Source organism: Xiphophorus maculatus, chromosome 2, assembly GCF_002775205.1.
Source record: "Xiphophorus maculatus strain JP 163 A chromosome 2, X_maculatus-5.0-male, whole genome shotgun sequence".
Classification (NCBI taxonomy): Eukaryota; Metazoa; Chordata; class Actinopteri; order Cyprinodontiformes; family Poeciliidae; genus Xiphophorus; species Xiphophorus maculatus.
The window spans coordinates 18108580-18126378 of record NC_036444.1 but is presented as its reverse complement, the minus strand read 5'-3'; the positions used below and the strand labels follow the sequence as shown (position 1 = coordinate 18126378).

Below are 17799 nucleotides of genomic sequence, written 5' to 3'. Positions count from 1 at the left end.
TCATAATCAGACCGTGTATCAATAAATATGGGGTGTTGTGGGTCGTTTTGTCTCGATGCAAATCAGAGAACAAACTCACAGGGGTCCGTTACATAATTTCTTGGACTTCACATGAGTTCATTCAGTTATTTTCCACTCCGCTACGAGAAGCTCGCCGCCGCTGGACGCCGCGCGGCGCCGCGCCGCGCGCAGGCCGCGCGAGGGCGAGCTGGAATGCATTGACGTCAGAAGGACGCTGCTGGGCACTGCGCGTGCACGCCCAGTTCTCATTGATTTAGCCGCTGCAGAGCGGGCGCGCGGCTCTTCAGCTGGAGAGAGTCACATCAAGAAGAAGAAGAAGTGGAAAGAGTGGCTCCGCCGCGACCGACATGGAGCGCAGTGAGGGAGCAGAGCGAGGAGGCGATGCCGTCCTTCTCCGCGCCTGAATTCAGCGGTGACACCGAGGCTTTGGGAGGCTGCGGAGATAAGGAGCCGCTTGCAGTTATCACGGGACATTTGCGCAACAATGGTAAGTTAGCGCCGCTGCTGTTGTTTGTCCGACGTGTAGCGGAGTGATGTTGCTGCGGAGGAGCCGATGAGCTGTTCAGCCAGGATGGTGACTGTGTGCCAAGTTGGGACTGCAGTTTGAACAGCTGGCCTCAAGTCCAGCTGAAACAAACTGATGTACACTAACCCTGTTAGTGTTATTTAAAAAGGAGGCCTGTCAGTGTGAACTTGGCCCAATGAAGCTGTTTAAAGGGGTGTTAAAGAGGCTGATAACGCAGCTCTGCTTGATGACGCTGCAAGTGATGAAGTGCTGCTGATGATTATCAAACTGATAAAAATGTATTTATTTGAAAAAGACATTTGGTTATAAAACTCAGAAAGGCTGTTATGGAAAGGCAAATCAAATCATTCGAATAAGTGGTTAAAAATAAATTAGAACTAGACTGAATAGATTCAATCAAAGGTTAAACCAAACAGCAGATTGCAAACTATATATATAGAAAACAGAAAAAAATTTGAAACCTAACCACAAATATGCTGAACATAGACAAAGATAAACATCTGGATCAGATGAAAACAAAAGCTCTTTAAGACACAATACAGGTGCTGAAAGATGCCAAATAATCACCAGAGATGCTCATTTATTAATTACGGTTATCAGATGCAAATTAATTCAAAAAGATAGAGGAATAAAGTGGGAAAGAGTACACAATTGATTCACTGCTACATTTGTAAAGCCAAAAATCCAGTAAGAGTAACATAAATGTTACAAGTGGAATGGTTTGGCATTGAATGAAATAATAATTTGATCCCTGAGCAAAACATGAATCTGAACTGTGTGAAGAAAGCTTCGATGATATGCACAGCAGTAAGACATTTTCCTTACTTGGTCACCAGATGTGTTTACTTCTTAGAAGATATTTTAGTAAATTCCTCTGTATATAAACTCTCTAATTCTTTGGGTTTCTTGGCTGGAGCTTGGTAACTCAAAGCTTCAGCTCCTTCCTCAGATCTTTTGTTAGATTGAGATCTGGAGGAGCTGTTGTAAGCCACTTCATGACCTTAATGTGGTTGTTCTTGAGCCTCTCCTTTGTTGTCCTGGTGGTACTAATTTAATTTGACTCAAACACTTTGCCTTAGACCTTCTCTGAATCAGACAGCTAATACATGTCTGTACATGTGCAACCTATAGCAGAGCACTCCAAAGTTAATATCCTTTGTGAGGTTGGGTTTCCAGTCGTATTCTTGGTGACTGTATTTTCAACTGCCTGCAGATCATGAACAAGCTCCTCCTGTGTAGTTGTGGGCTGATTCTCCACCTTCCTAATGATCACCCTGACCATATGAGGTAATATTTCACCTGAGACTCCAGACTAAGGGTGACAGATGATCATTTTGTATTTCTTTCATCTCCCAAGAAATGCAACAAGAGCTGTCGCCTTCTCGTTGAGGTTCCCGTTGACAGTCTTGTAATCCATCCCATCTTTGATGTCTCCTTTGGTCTCACTGATAAGAAAAGGGTTTGATCACACTGTAGAATGGCTTTGTCGTCACAATCTGTTTGCACAAAGTGGTGAAAATGTACACTTTAGACATGACGCCTTTAAAAACTGAGAGCTCCTCCACAAGCATTGTCTGTATTAGGTTGTGCTACTTAAGAGTTACTTGTAAAGCAAGAACAATAGTTTAAAATCTTTAAAAAGAGGATGAAATCTTGGAAAAAAAGCTGCTCATAGGATCAAAAACAATAAAATAATTAAAAATAATCAGAGATATGAATTAAACTATAATGGAATCAAAATGACTGAACAAAACTTGCAATATCAAAGCACATACGCAAAAACAGTAGAAGTTGAAAAGTAAACTTTTTTAAGGGAACATATTATCATTTACTAAACTTTTTAGAGTTCTTTGGAAGAAAAATGAGGCCAAAACATCACAGGTCGTCCACTCTACGCAGTAATGTGTTTCTTCCATATTCCTGTATGGCAGACATGGAGCAGCACCTTCAGGTCCATGTTTGTTGTCCTGGGGTAAACAAACAAAAACAATGACGCAGTTGCTCCAGATGTTGATGGTTGTGTTGAGGAAGGTGGTGGTGAAGAACTCTCCACTCTGGGGATGGAGGATACAATCATGACATCACCAGGCTTAATGTCATCTCCTGACACAAACACATGCTCGCTTGGACTTGAGCACCATTATACATTACGGTTTCTTGTTACAGTATTGATTCGACGTGCCATTTGTGCTTCGGATGGTGATATTTGAGACAAACTCAAACACAAGCCCTCTAACATCAGAGACGATAACGGAATATTTCTCCCTCTGCTGCTCACATTGTGCTGTAATTCTGTAATCCGCTCTCAGTACTTAATCTGAACTTGTTCTGTCGTCTGTCTGCCATTGTTAAATGAAGTGGAACATTGGTCTACTTTTGGTCCGGTGCCTCGAGGGATGGGGCATTAACAGCAGCTGACCTCGTCTAAAGCCTTTCTCCCTTTGGGCCAGAGGCCAAAGTTATCCTCACAGTCATTTCGTTTCATTGTTTTATCTTTTTCATTATTCTGCTAGGCAACCCCCCAGCATTGAGGGACTTTCTGCATCACAGAACTCTTGACTCAGCCAACTTCCCTCCACCCTTTTGTTTCAACCATGGACTCCTCAAGGGATTTGACCTCAGCCCTGGACGGGCCTGTGGACCCCAGAGGCTTCTCCGGTCGCTCCGATCTCAGCGGCCTCTACCATCTGGGCCGGACGCTGGGAAGGGGCCACTTTGCTGTTGTGAAACTGGGTCGTCATGTCAACACAGGGCAACTGGTGGCTGTAAAAATGATCGATAAGACTAAACTGGATGTCATGGCAACAAGCCACCTCTTACAAGAAGTCAGGTGAGAAATGATAATTATGTTTTAAATTTGTAATCAACTATTCTACAAGAAACAGATTAAAAAATATTAATAATATTGTCAAAAAAGACAGGAGAGTCTATTTGAATGCATACTGTGCTTGTTCTAGTGAAATTAGATTAAAAAAATTATTTATTTATATTTTATTTGAGAATACGATGAGAAAACTGGTGATTTTTGAAGAATTCAAAATAATAAAGTAAAATTTTACGGTGTAGAAATTCTTTACTTCAATACAATTTACCACATGGTGCTTTGATATCAATAATTGTTGGGAAACACTGATTGATTGGCTAGTGACCTGAATCAGACGATTTTCAAATCTATATTAAAATCTCTCAATAATCAGATTAAAATTTTTCCACACTGTAAACGGATGCCAGGAATAAGCATTCAACAATCCCTCAACCCACGTATTCACATCTCTTTCTGTCGGTGGCAGGTCAACTGGTGAGACGTCTAAGCATCTTGGTGTATTTTGCACAAGTGACGGTCAAGTAGAGTGAGAAATTGATGGACAAATTGAGGCTTTGTCCTTTTTTTATTGCTACTTTAATCCGTAATGTTAAAAAGAAGAATGCAATGAAAGACAAAACTCTTGATTCACTGCATATTCAACCCTCACTGATCATTATGAGTTATGAAGGGCTAAATTTATTAATTTACTTGACTCCACTGCAGTCACCATGTTTTACATGGAGAAGTTATCACTTCCAGAGTGATGAAAGGAGATAGAAGATAATGAGAAAGAAATCTGATAAAAACTGTAAATGCTAGAAGTTACGGAAAGAAGAAGAAAACATTATCTGCAGTAAACTGAATTATTTTGGCACAACAGTTTGACATCAAACAGTAGCTTAAATTGATTTGGTGCCAAAAAAATAGAGATTAATGGCCAGTGATCAGAATTTGCTCAGTTCTTTTTGATTGGTGATCAGCATGTCAGATACTGAGAAACAAAGTTTTCCTAATCAGATCTAAGACCTCCCATCTGTATCAGTCAATAGGCGCATCAACCAACTGCACGCTATTGCACTGACTTGGTCTGTCCTCTCAAACCACCTGAGCTCACTGGAGATGTCTTCTTGTTCAAAGGGAGTTGTTCCTTTCCACTGCAGCCACATAAATGCTTGGTATGAGCGATCCTCTCAAAGTTAATGACACAATGCATTCAGCTGTCCATGGTGGCCATACGCTCGTTTAGGAGGGATTTAGGAGGCTAGTTATTTTAGGAGTTCCCTAAAATAAATGACTCTTGCCTGAGGTATTGGTCATTAAATTGGTTCTGTATAAATAAATCAAATGTAGTTTAACTGGATTAAATTAGAGTGGTGCCCTTTTTTAGAATTTAATGACAAATCAGATAAAAATAAAGGATGTTTTCATAGTCGTTGACTATTTTTGTAGTATAAATAGTCTCACCTTCTGAGACTAAACAACAGCTGGTAATTTGATGCTACAGATTTCCTGACAACTCATTGTCATTTAGTGTTGAGAGTGGGCCGACAAATGCACAATTTGTGAGCATGCACAATTCTTTATGTAGCATAATGTGCTGTTAATAATAAAATGTTACTGTTGTGAAGAAAACCACAATCTGTCCATCTCTTTAAGAAAGGAATCACGAAAACATGACAAATCCATTCTGCAAAATGTACATGCATACAAAGCACTGTTATTTACATTTACACTAGAACCACAGCTTGTGTTTCTTGAATTGCAACATAAATCAACTATTGTTGCACATTTATAGGTGCATGAGGCTGGTGCAGCATCCCAACGTGGTTCGGCTCTATGAAGTCATCGACACTCCCACCACGCTCTACCTGGTCATGGAGCTGGCCGAAGGCGGTGACCTCTACGATTACATCCTGCGCCACGAAGGAGGCGTGGTGGAGGGCACCGCCAAGCGTCACTTTGCCCAGATTGTGCGAGCGGTGTCGTACTGCCACCAGCTGCACGTGGTGCACCGGGACCTGAAGCCGGAAAACGTGGTGTTTTTCCCCCAGCAGGGTGCCGTGAAGCTGACAGACTTTGGCTTCAGCAATTTATTCCAGCCTGGGATGATGCTGGCCACCAGCTGTGGGTCACTGGCTTATTCTGCTCCAGAGATCCTGCTGGGAGAGGAATATGATGCTCCAGCTGTGGGTGAGAAACTAAATCATGTTTATTTCCATTACAGAATGTTGAATTTGGATGATTGATTGTTTTCTTGTGGGTCTAAATCATTTTGAAATTTCAAAAACGCTTTAGTTTTTGAGGCATTTTAGATGTTTGCTTCAAGAAAAAAAAAAGATTCCTGACCAAAATTTTCTATAAACTCTGAAAACTATCTGTTAGCTAATTTCACAATCCTAGAATTAGATTACTAACTAATTGTCTTTGTACAACATTAGCCCATTTTTTATTTCACTTTTGTACTGTGTGATTTAGTAAAATCTAATAGTTTTAGGGTTAATTCCAATACAAGTTGTGGACAATTTGGCAAAATAGTTTGATTGGTTTGTCGCAACCAATATTTGACATGACATATGAACTACATGCTAATATCAGTTTACATTTTGCAGCCCATGCAGGGCTAAAAAAAAGTGGGATTCTGCCATTTATTTCAGGGGTCAGTCAATAACCAACAAGGTAAAAACATCTTAAAAAGATGATGAGTGTATGCATTCATGTATACCCATTGTGGATTCATGAGAGTGCATTTCCAGTTCACTTAACTTATGAATGAAGTCTGCTGATTTAATTTGTCACTTCTGGGAGCTGCTCAAAAACATTAGAGTAAAGAATAAAACCAGAGAGAAGAAGAGTTATTGTAGCACTTTTTGGCTTAAAAAAATCTAGTTGCTACATTGGTATGATGGATGCAGTTGTCAGCAGCTCTAATTCCACTAGAGCTATTTCAATAAAAGATGGCACCAAAAAGACTTTTTTTCAGAGTAACACGGCACTTCTAGCATTGGACTGCATGTCCATCTCTGCCCTCTTGACCCTGTGTTGGTATTCCTCTTGTGTTTCCGTGTTCGTTCCTCTTCATTCACGTGCCGATGTGTGAATGTATCGGGGTCTGAGCGCGTCTGCTGAGGATTAGCGTTTGTATTTGGGTCAGCCAGTTGTGAGCCAACCGGGCACGTTCTGCACTGCAGCCCTCCCTGCACAGCAGGTCGCAGAGCGGAAACAGGAAGTTCCGTGCCTTTTCTGCTCGCTCTGATTGGGAAGGCTGCACTGATTGTGGGATTTGACATTGCAGGAACAGAAGGGGAGCTGAGGGATTTGGTTTTATGTGTCCCATTTGGGGGTTGGAGGAGAACGGAGAGGGGGAGGGTGTCTGCTTCAGGGAGGTTGGTGGTCTTATCTGCTAAGCTGGACTAGGCTGGATTTTGTTTTGGCAGAATCTGGCCCACTTCTTTACTCTGGTCGCATCTGCACTGAATACAAATGCAACCCCACTGCAATTAGTGCTTTCTTGTAGAAGGACATTTGGTGCATTTATCCATGAAAGCAAGGTTAAGTTGCAAATGGCTCCAAATGACAGCATGTGTAATTTAAGTGCTCGTGAATTATCTGTTTTTATTTTGTCATGTGACCTTGTCTCATGTAACAATGGGAGGGGTGATGAAGAAACACAACTTAACTTTCAGCAAAACTCGCGAGTTGCATTAGTTCCTTTTTCCTCGGGTTGGTTCCTGTTTCTGAAGGGACGTCCTATTAAATAAATTTTTTATTAGCTCCTCGCAAGAACATGTTCTGCTTCGCTGCAAAGAAAATACCCTTTCTCTGCCCTATTTTACATCATCCAACATGACTCAGCCTGCCGATAACATGGCTTTGTCATCACTTCTATAGAACCGTACTCTTCTGACTCCCTCACTCACAAGCACATATGTATTTATGGATGTAATCCTGAGCTGCACGCTGGAAGAGATGTCCCTCAGCGATGTCTCGGCTTAGCAAGATGACTCATAAACCGTCACAAACACCGTGACTGCTCTCTGTGGCGCTCGAAGCAGGCCTCCTTCACTGTACATGTGTACTCTGTTTGATGTGTGTTTCGCAAGACGCAGAGAAAGAGGGAAGATGTTCACAAGGCGTAAATGCTGCGTGCAGTAATATGAGGTCGGTCCATAACTTTATACATGCAATCGGCTGCAAACCTAAAAGAACTGCTGACAGAGTTGTGAAGTTCTTGTAATCCTGTCACATTCTTAAAAGGATTTGTTAATTTTTTTAGTAGGGTCGTGTTGGCTACTTTTGAGTAGTCACTATCTTTCCTACAATAGACATCACTTAGAAGAAATTCAAATTGGAGCAGGTGGGACACTCCCTCTGTACACCTTTGAGAAAATGCTGAATGAAGATAAATAGGAAAAATCTAGAACTCCCCCTAAATCAGCCGATTAGCAAATACACACGGTTAGGTTAGAAACTCAATGTTCTCTTAAGGGGAGTTGAAAATACTGACTGCCCATAAATACCCCACACACAATCTTCACTTTGAAAAGTTCAAACTTTGCTTTTTTAAAATAGCAAAATCTGAACAGTGGGATGAACCGAGTCTGACAGTTTGCGTTCTCAGATTCAGCTCCTCGGGTTAAAGTCTTTGCAAGCGTGCAAACACCTCATGACATCCCCTTAGCTTGCTGCCACAACACATGCACCTCTCATTTCTTTCTTGTTTTGTGGAAGCCGAAGGTTGGTTGTGAGGGGCACATGGACAGCCCCCTCCACTCACTGATCCCGTTATAGATCAGGAAAGAGCAGCACAGCCGGAGAGGCTTTTTTTGACAAAACTCCTTTGTATTTTCACATCAACCTGAAGGCTGGTGGTTTGTTTATCTCAACAATTAATGTTCCAGTGCTTGGAAAGGACACCATCTCCACAGCAACACAGTATAATAATAAAAAGAAAAAGTGAGCTTTGTAACAAAATCTAGAAACAGATTTTTTTTTAATACTCAGCATGTCCTGAAGCTTTTGTCTACTTCCCACTAATTTGGAACGTGGACATAAGACAAGGTTTTTCAAGAACTAAAGCTCATCTTTCACAAGCTAATCAGTTGAAATATTTATTTTAAGATGCAATAATTACCACACTGAGTCTCATTATTACCCCTCAGCTGGTCACAATTATTAACAGTTCAAATGTTCCCTCCTATCTCTTTATTCTCTTTAAAGAAGCTTAAAAGTCATCAGTTATCACAGGATCCGTGGCGACGTCAGTACAACCATATGCACCTTAATAAGAGAGAGTATTGTTGAAAATAACTTCTGTTTAACTAATTAAATATTTCCATCATTTATTCTTGTTGACATTGATGAGAACTGAAAAATTGAATTCTTTAGAACTGAATTTACACAATAAGAATGCAGCGTTCAGGTACATATTTCTATTCTATTGTTCTCTACTTAGCTGAAGTCTTGTCAGATGGTCCAGGAGGGAAACCCACACTTTCCCAGTTCTTCCCACGTCAGACTGGATACCCTTTTTTTGTATACCTAATAAAAAGAATGTCAGGGTTTTTTTAGCTATGAAAATCCTTTTGCTGTCTTCCTAGAGGACACAATGGTAGATTAATGGGAACATGTGATATTTACATTTAGGACTGAGAATGAAGGGTAATGAGTGAAAGTAAATTAGCTAAGAATGTTGTTCAATTGTTTTAATTTTGTATTTTGTAAAGTGAAAAATGTTCCTTATCAGTCCACTATAGTCAATGAATCAGAGGGTATTGTTAGTGCACTTTCCTCATACAGTACATTCCACATTACTGGTGACCAGAAGGAAGGAGTGAGCCCCGTCTGGCTTCAGCTTCCGAATATACGCCAAAGGACGCTTTTTTTTCATTTGAACTTGGATGGCCTTTTGTAACGGACCCTTTATGACGTATGTCATAAAGGGTCCGTTGTTTTCTCTTGAAATATGCACCTCAAAGGAAGTGCCAGTCTAATAAATCCACAGAGCCTGGATCTGCTGCTGAACTTTGAGCCAATCCTGCAAAATTCTCAATATTATCCGACCTCTTCAACCCTTTTCACAGTCTGTTGGTTTGCAACTGCAAGCTTTTATTTTAATTAATTAATTGCAATTTGGTGATGGTCATTATTGTGTAATAATGTAGAAATTATACATGGCTTGCTAAACTATTTTCTTTCACTCAAATTTTATTGTCTTTCTTCTGTGCAGTATTTGTGAACATGAATATTCAGATTCCTAATTTGATTTAGTTTATAGTTGTATCAAACTCTGATTTCTGTTGATAGATTGATCAGTGTGTTCAGAAGTTTAAACTTTCAAAGAAAGGACCAAATTTTATATAGGATACTAAAAAGGGGCTGAATACCAGTGCACAAGATTGAGGATTTTAAATGGTAAAGAACATAATTTTTATTCCATTGCAAAATGATGCTTTACTTTGTCGATCACATCAGTTCTCAATAAAACACATAAAACTTTGTGGTAATATGACCAAAAGTTAAAAAGTTCACTGGTTGTGAGTGCTTGACCAAGGCACTGTAAACCCTGATATATTTATGCATTTAGCAGATGCCGTATGTGCTTTTTCGTGTGTGTGTGTCTGGACTGGATCGCTGTGCCATCAGCAGCCCACTAATGTGTGGTGGGAATGTGTGATATTCCCCAGTGAGAGGAAAGCACTCCCAGCACTCAAGAGGTTTCTCCTCCCTGTTGCGTAACGCAGCTCTGGAAGGAGGTGAGCGTGCGCTTGAGTGTACATTGTATGAGGAGAACTGAGGGCTTTTGTTTGGGCCCTCATGAGCTTAATATGGGCCAGTGCCTGAATGCTTCATCAGCCCTGCTCCCAGTAATGTGAGTCCCTGGATAGAGGAGAAACCTATTGATTGTGTCCTTACATGGATCCATTTTTAATTGGATTCAGACGTTACATCAAGCTGGTTTTCATATTGTGTGCCGACATAAAAAAGATGCACAAAGTATTTAGCATGAATAATTAGCATTTTTCACATGGTCAGAATCTCTGAAAAATAAAACTGTAATTGCACAAAACTGCATAAAGATGTTTGATTATGTAGAAGTTTCATATTGTGATTGTCATACAGCTATCATAACTCGTAGCATATTGTTCCTGATTAGAAGGCACCTTTGTATGTTAGTTTTGTTTGATTATTTTGAACTAAAATAAGCTAAAACTCCTGATAAAACTAGAAGAAGCTCCAAGAATAAAGTAAGGAGTATCTTTTAATGTTTGCTATCCTTAAACAACTAATAAATAAAAAAAAGTCTTTATTATCTTTATATAGACAAACCTAGATGTGTGTGAGGTATTTCTAGTGTCACGCTGGGGTTAAAACTGGAAGTGAACATTATGTGCCTGTGTTCCTGCCTCCAGTGTTTGGGAGAAACACAGAGAGAGGCAGGAAAGACAGAAGGATGATCGTTCTCAGAATAGCACACAACCACAACGAGGCCTCTGTTTGTTACGGGCCTTCAGCCCTCAGCTCAGCTCGAGTGTGTGTTCCCGTCTGGCTCACGCTGTCCTGAGTCTGCATTAAAACCATGCTTGCACCAGGATGCCAGAGGAAGGAAAGGGAGGAGACGGAAAAAGAACAGAAGTGTCACAAGTGGTTAACATGTGTGAATGTGTTTTTTCAATCATATTTTCCATCTAGTCTTCTGCAGCTTGCTTCACTCAAATGTTTCCCCTTTCATTAATAAGGAGTTTAACTAAGTTAGATACTGGAAAGTTTCATGTTCAGCCCTTAATCTCATCAATAAAAACAGGAAACTATGAAAAAAAAAAATCATTGTACAGCTAATGTCTTATTAGGAAATTTTAAAGTAAGTGAAACTAATGTTAAGCCATTTTCCATGTATATTTTAAAATAATTTTTCCTTTAAGGAGATATAGGATACATTTTTTTATTCAGCAGTGAAAATGCTGCACAAACCTGATCTTGCATATATTTTGTAATGTTGTATCATTTTAATTAATAAATAGCATTGTTCCCTTTGTTTGTGGGATTCTTTCATTTTAGATACAGGAAACTGTTAAACTATTCTCTGTGAGTTATTTTCTTTGTTTCAATCAGTGGCTCTAATTGCTCATTAAGACATTAAGACCAGTTTATTTGTGTGTCCCAGATATCTGGTCTCTTGGTGTGATCCTGTACATGCTGGTCTGTGGAGTCCCTCCCTTCCAGGAAACCAACGACAGCGAGACTCTGGTCATGATTCTGGACTGTTGCTACTCCGTCCCCGAACACGTTTCAGACGTCTGCAGAGAGTGAGTACTGACCGAACACTGAGGAGTTATAATCCATCCATACATCACAAAGTAAAGTCATTTTTTAATATTTATTGTGCCACTCGTACACATGTGGAATTTAAATTTTTTATTGAACATTTCAACATTTATAAAAAGCCAACTTGTAATTCAACCACTTGTATTCAGTGGATAAAAATCCCATGCTAGGAAAAAGTATTATACAAAATCAACTGTGCTACAATTATTAGTCCCTGCTGTTAAGACTGTAGAACCTCCTTTTGCCAATAGAAACCCTTAGGCTTTGCTGTAATATTTCACAATGCTGTTACTGTTTCTCCCTGGGCGTCCAGAGTCCCGGTTTTTACGCTGCTGTCTGCTGTTTTCTCTTTGGGTTTTCTATAAGATTTAATTCTGACTCACAGGATGGCTGTGAAACTGGGTTCATTTTGTGTCGGGTCAACCATTTCTGTTGATTTGGACTCCAGTTGAAAAACCCAGCGATGACCAATTTTCAGTTTACTGGCAGAGGCCACCCTATTTTTATTTGAAATGTGCTAATATCTCAGAAATGTCATAATGCTATGCACTTGCCTTTGGAGGAGGAAAAATGCCCACTGCACCATAGACCCTCCACCATGCTTAACAGTGGCCAGGAGGTGCTTTTCCACAAAACCGTCTTTTGTTTCTCACCAACTTTTTCACCAACTGCCACTCCAAACTTTCACTCCTCCAAATAAAGCGCAACGCTCCAACAAAATACCTAAAATGATTATCAAAGTCCTCAAGTTTAAATATTTTAAAAGTAGGAGAAGGGAAAACATTTCCCAGCTCGCACCCCCAATAATTTGTTGCCATGTAGATGGTGCCCAGTGACATTGATAGAGACTTTGTGACCTTTTTTATGCAATTCTCCAACAGTGATCCTAGGAGAGTTTTCACCTTCTTTACGATCCTGTTTACTGTGCATGATGGCAGTGACATGTGGCTCATATTCAGCATTGTTTCAGTTTTAGCTCTTTGAAACTTTATAGTCACATCTCTAAGTTTAGGGCAACAGCTGTAACCTGACTTTTGTCTAACTTGAAGTGGTGTGTTTTTTCTTTTTAGATTTGATGTTTATAGATGTGTTGGTTTTTTGTTTTTTACATACATAAAATTATTTAATTCTCCAGCCTGTTGCAAATTCAATTTGGGCTAAAATTGACCATGACATTGTCATTAACATCTGTGAACCCCAACCCACAATACATCATTGTCAGTCATACAACTCGAGCATGCATGTCTGTCTTCACACTTAACCTCGATCCCTCACACCTCAAACCAAAACACACACACTGTTCTCCCAGCTCCCGGAGCAACAGGGTGAACTGAAAGGAAAAAAATGGACTCTAAAATTATACTACACTGCAGATTTTTATTCCCTCTGTGTTGACAAAACAGAGAAATTAACTACACCTGAAATACAGAACAGATTCAAAAAGCCATGTCAGCAATAAAGATACTTTTAAAGGTCCGGCTCCTCCACTTATTTGCTGCTTTTGTATGATTCTTCATACAGTACTGCAAGAAAGCCTTGTGTTATCAATAAAATCTGAACAATTAGCTGTTTCAAGTTTCTCTTTTTTTTTATACAAAAATCATTACAGGTAATTTGATTTTCTTGAGGCTTAAAGCAAGAAGTGAAACCTGTGAGTCACATACTTTGCTTTAAGAGCAAAAAAAAGGTTTTGTTCTTTTTTGGCTCAGCTTTTTGAATAAACACCTTTAAACACTTTATTTTTATTCCTCCAACCAAATGGGTCATTTGATCATCTGCAAAGATGTTCTGAAACATCTGACACCAGATTTATCATGTGACCTAATTCATCATCATTCACATGATGTACAATTAGGAACATAGCTGGGAAGAAACGCGTCCCTTCACACATGCAGGCCTCAAACACAGAAGGTAGCAGTATGGCGAGGGCATGGATTGAAACCAGTTTAAGTCAATTTATGTGGGACTTTACAAAAGGATTACAAAACGTCCGGACGTTTTGTAAAATTGACAGTCAGAATTGTTACAGGTTGTAATATTTTAGCTTTGCTCACTGGACTCTAACGGGCCTCAAGAGTGCTGATAACATATTACCCACACCGTTACACCATTTCAGCTTCATTACCACTCAGACAATACCAGCCCAAATGGCACCAACAACCACAAGTTAAAAGTTTTCACTTCTCTCTGATGGACTGTTTCACTTCTCTAAGCTGTCTTCCCTACATCCAGCTTTAAATTGCTGCCAATTGATTGGCTTATTATGCACTGTTTGTGTTAACAAGTACTAGTTGAGAATAACAGTGTTGCAGATGAGTGAATGCTCCCCTCTAGACAACATATTTTTTCTGGGAACACTCTGTACATCTCAGCAAGACAATAAAAACCCACATTATTATAACACCATAGCTTAGTAGTAGAAAATCTAGGGTTCTGAAATGGTGCGGTGAAAACAATCCCAGCTTTCTGACACTAAACACTCAATCAAAGGACCGAGGACTATTGAACAACTAGAACCAGACAAGATGTCTTGTGGCCATCAAATTCAAAATTATTCTTTTTGAATGGGTGGGAATGGTGGCTAGATATTACAATTTTTGAGTGTGCTCATATACTACTTTACTATGTGAAAGTAGTAAAGTAGTAAAGACAGAATAACATTTGTCTTTATAAGGTTCAGTAATCATTCTTTTTATAACTTACATTTTGCACAACACCCCAGCTTTAATTTAATCCATTTTTTATATTCAGTTTGATCTCCAGGATGCTGCAGAAGGATCCGTGTCGCCGTGCGTCTCTCGATGAGATCGAGGCTCACCAGTGGCTGCAGGGCCTGGATAATGCCCTTCTCAGCCCTGAGGCGCCACCACACTGGGTAGCAGGGGCCCTCTCTGCCTCATCTTCCTCACTGTGTGCTCCAGAGTGTGGGGATCTGCTGGCTATGAGGACCTCCACTCAGCAGGCTTTTCCTGGCACATGGCAGCCCAGCCTCGGCTTCAACCTCCGACCCGCTCCAGCTGAAGAGCCTCCGGTGGGCAAGAACGTTCCTGCACTGCAGCAGATCTGTGAAGAGGAGGAAGAAGAAGGAGAAGAAGAAGAAGAAGAAGAAGAGTGGGAGGAATTGAGAGAACTGGAAGGGGAGGCTGAGGATGGGTTGGAGTGTGTGGAAGAAGGGGAAGAGTTAGGAAATACAGAAGAGGACAAAGTAGAGGAGATGCAGAGAGAAAATGAAGACAGCGGCTGTGTGATTTCAGATCAGCCAGTCAGTCACCGGGATGAGACGCTCAGTCAGACATCTGAAGTCACTCTGATATCCGAAGTCACTCCGTCCTCACCAGCTTTCAGGGTGTCTTGTTGTCAGCTGAACATCTCAAACAGGAAAGAGGGGCAGGATGAAGAGATGGAACCAAACAACAACACGGGCAAACCACCCCCACTCCTCCCAACTCCTGAATCCTGTCAGTCCTGCATCTCTGCGTCCTCTGCCAGCCTGAGGGAGAAAACGGAAAGGGAGGAAGCACTGAACGAAAAGAACGAGTCCACTGTGAAATCTCCACCCCAAAATCCACAAGGAAGCTGGGATGAGTCGGTACCGAGGGCGGAGCAAGGGAAACGACACAGCGTCAGGCTCCGAGACAGACTCTTCCAGTTCCCTTTGTGCGAGAAAGCCTTGGCCTTCAACATACCTTCACAGAACAAGCCCAAGATCCTGCCACTGGCTCAGTACAACTGCTGCCACGTGCTGTAGCAAATGTTGGCTTCAGGGTCGCTCTCTCTGGGGACGGTCGGGCTGCTTAGCAGTCAGCAGCTGGTTGAAGCCCGAACACAGACCTTGTGAAGTGGCACGCAGCTGAACTCTTCAGAGACGATGAGCAAAACAGCTCTCAGCAAGAAAGCACGCCTGTACAGCTTCACAAACACCCACTTCCAACAGTGTGCTCATGTAATAAACATTACTTTAGTAAGAGTCAACAGTGAGATGTACCAAGGACTTAATTTCCATTTGCTGCTGTGTAAAGGAGAGACTGCAGAATAAAAAACAAAACTGTTTGTTAATTTGTAGCTTCAAGACAAAACTGCTCCAACCTCTATGGACTTGAAGAAGTTAGTGAGAGAAATATGAGGGCAAGATTTATTTTATTACATAAGCTAGAGACCATTTTGTTTGCTCGAAGGTGCCTATGAAGATTAAACGGATTTGTACTGTAGTCAGTCCAGTCCAGAGCAGATCCACTGTGCTGCATGTTATCAGCAAGATACGTCATCAGCCACCTGCCAACTATATTCTCAAATATATTTTAGATTATACACCAGAAAATGTGACAAACTGAATACATTTTCATCTTACTGCAGAAAAAAAGATCTGATGCTTTTTCTTTCTGTATTTGGGTGTAAAATCATTGCAGTCCAAATCATGACCCCTTCACCACTGTGCTTGATAACTGGAATGAGGCATTTGTGCTGTACTTTTATTTTGGTGTTCAATACACACAGTGTTTAGCATTGTGAGAAACATTTTATTGCAGCCCCAGTGCTTGAGACGTTTTGTGATTAACTCAGATGCAATTTTGCAAACCGTTGTCATTAATTTTAAAGAGGAGAAGCTTTCTCCTTCAACTTTTCCAAACAAGACAAACTTGTTCAGGCTTTTCTTTTCTGTTCTCCTGTCATAACCTTTAATATCTAGAATGCTAACTTAGATGTGTACACGATTGCAAGGGCTAATCCTGACATGAATTTACTGAGACGATAGGCAACTGTCTTAAATGTTTTCCATACAAAACATATTTCTCACTTGAGAATAATGGACCTTACAATCATTCCCACATTAATGGGTAGAAACAATGAATTTACAACAGTCATAGCTTAAGTCTTGTCGTGTTGGCCTGGTGTCAGCAGAGCAACAAATTACCAAAGCTTCTGCTTGTATAGAAGTATTACTGCAATGTCTTTCTGCTTTGGGTTGAACAAAGACCCCAGATAACAAGTCCAACTATTAAAACAAATATAAAATTCATTATTCCCGTCTCATCAACAAGGACTTATTGAAAACCTTATAAAACTCAGTCATCATATTCTCTTCAATATTACTGAAAAATTAATTTCAGTAACTCAGATGTTCTCAATTCTTTTTCTATTATGATGATTTTCCATTTTTTTATATGAAAACACATTTAAAATTATGATACGACATCAGACCATTGAGACCAATTAAAAACATTATATTACAGAAATGTGGGCTTAATAAAAAAGTATGTTTATTACCTACTGGAAGATTCTCAAAAGGTACTTTTAATCTGACAGTGAGCCTCATCAGAATGCATGTTCTAATTTATTGAAAATCAGGCATAGGGAGCATAAAATGCATGGCACCTAAATAATCAGCTAACACTTATTGCCTCAAGCAGGCAGTTCTTCGCAATATGCATAGTGCAAGCAGTGATATTATAAAAATTATAGATGTGTCATTTATTGTGCAGACCTAAAGTGTACTGATTTGGTAACACTATATTTGATGGGTTGTGAATAAGACTGTCAGAAACATGACATAACACCTGTCATGAATATGAGTAAGTCTTAATGAATATTTATGACTGATATCATAAAGTGTCATTCGGTAAATCATGACACTTTTAATACAAAGTTGACATTATTCAAAATGTCTTCGTTATGACTACTTGACATTAACCAAGACATCATGATCTGACATAAATTTGTTATAAAAGTATTACTGATTAAATTTCAAAAATTATGTAGCTTTATGTTATTAAGACTAAAGTTTAATAAATTGAAGTTTAAAGTTGTCATAACACTTCATGATATCAGTCATAAATATTCATGAAGACTTACTCATGTTCATGACAGGTGTTATGTCATGTTTCTGACGGCGTCATCACAGTCTTATTCACAACCCGTCAAATAAAGTGTTACCACTTATTTTTTCACACACCGCTTTACTGATTTTACCTTGTCGTTGTGTAATAAATATTGAGACAGTTTTAATCTGTGTCTCAATGGGAGGCTTTCTTACACTTGAGGTTAGATTTAAAACAATTTAGAAACCACGTCTGACATGAACCGCATCCTTTGTTATGGCCTGACATGGGAAGCTGTGGATATTAAA

General features: G+C 39.9%; 1 protein-coding gene across 1 annotated transcript; it reads left to right on the top strand.

Annotated features, from left to right (window-relative positions):
• Positions 1-234: 234 nt before the first annotated feature.
• Positions 235-17262, top strand: LOC102220760 (serine/threonine-protein kinase SRK2H-like). Its single transcript, XM_023324620.1, has 5 exons — positions 235-508; positions 3061-3377; positions 5149-5543; positions 11515-11656; positions 14427-17262. Exons 2-5 carry the CDS (start codon positions 3142-3144, stop codon positions 15421-15423), a joined length of 1770 nt encoding a protein of 589 aa, XP_023180388.1. The 5' UTR covers positions 235-508; positions 3061-3141; the 3' UTR covers positions 15424-17262.
• The last annotated feature ends 537 nt before the right edge of the window (positions 17263-17799 follow it).

Bases quoted from the DNA above. Each gene is read 5' to 3' on its own strand.
- LOC102220760 (XM_023324620.1), top strand. From the start codon at position 3,142: ATGGACTCCTCAAGGGATTTGACCTCAGCCCTGGACGGGCCTGTGGAC. The intron at 5,544-11,514 runs GTGAGAAACTAA...TGTGTGTCCCAG, and splicing joins ATATGATGCTCCAGCTGTGG to ATATCTGGTCTCTTGGTGTG. The intron at 11,657-14,426 runs GTGAGTACTGAC...TTTTATATTCAG, and splicing joins GTTTCAGACGTCTGCAGAGA to TTTGATCTCCAGGATGCTGC.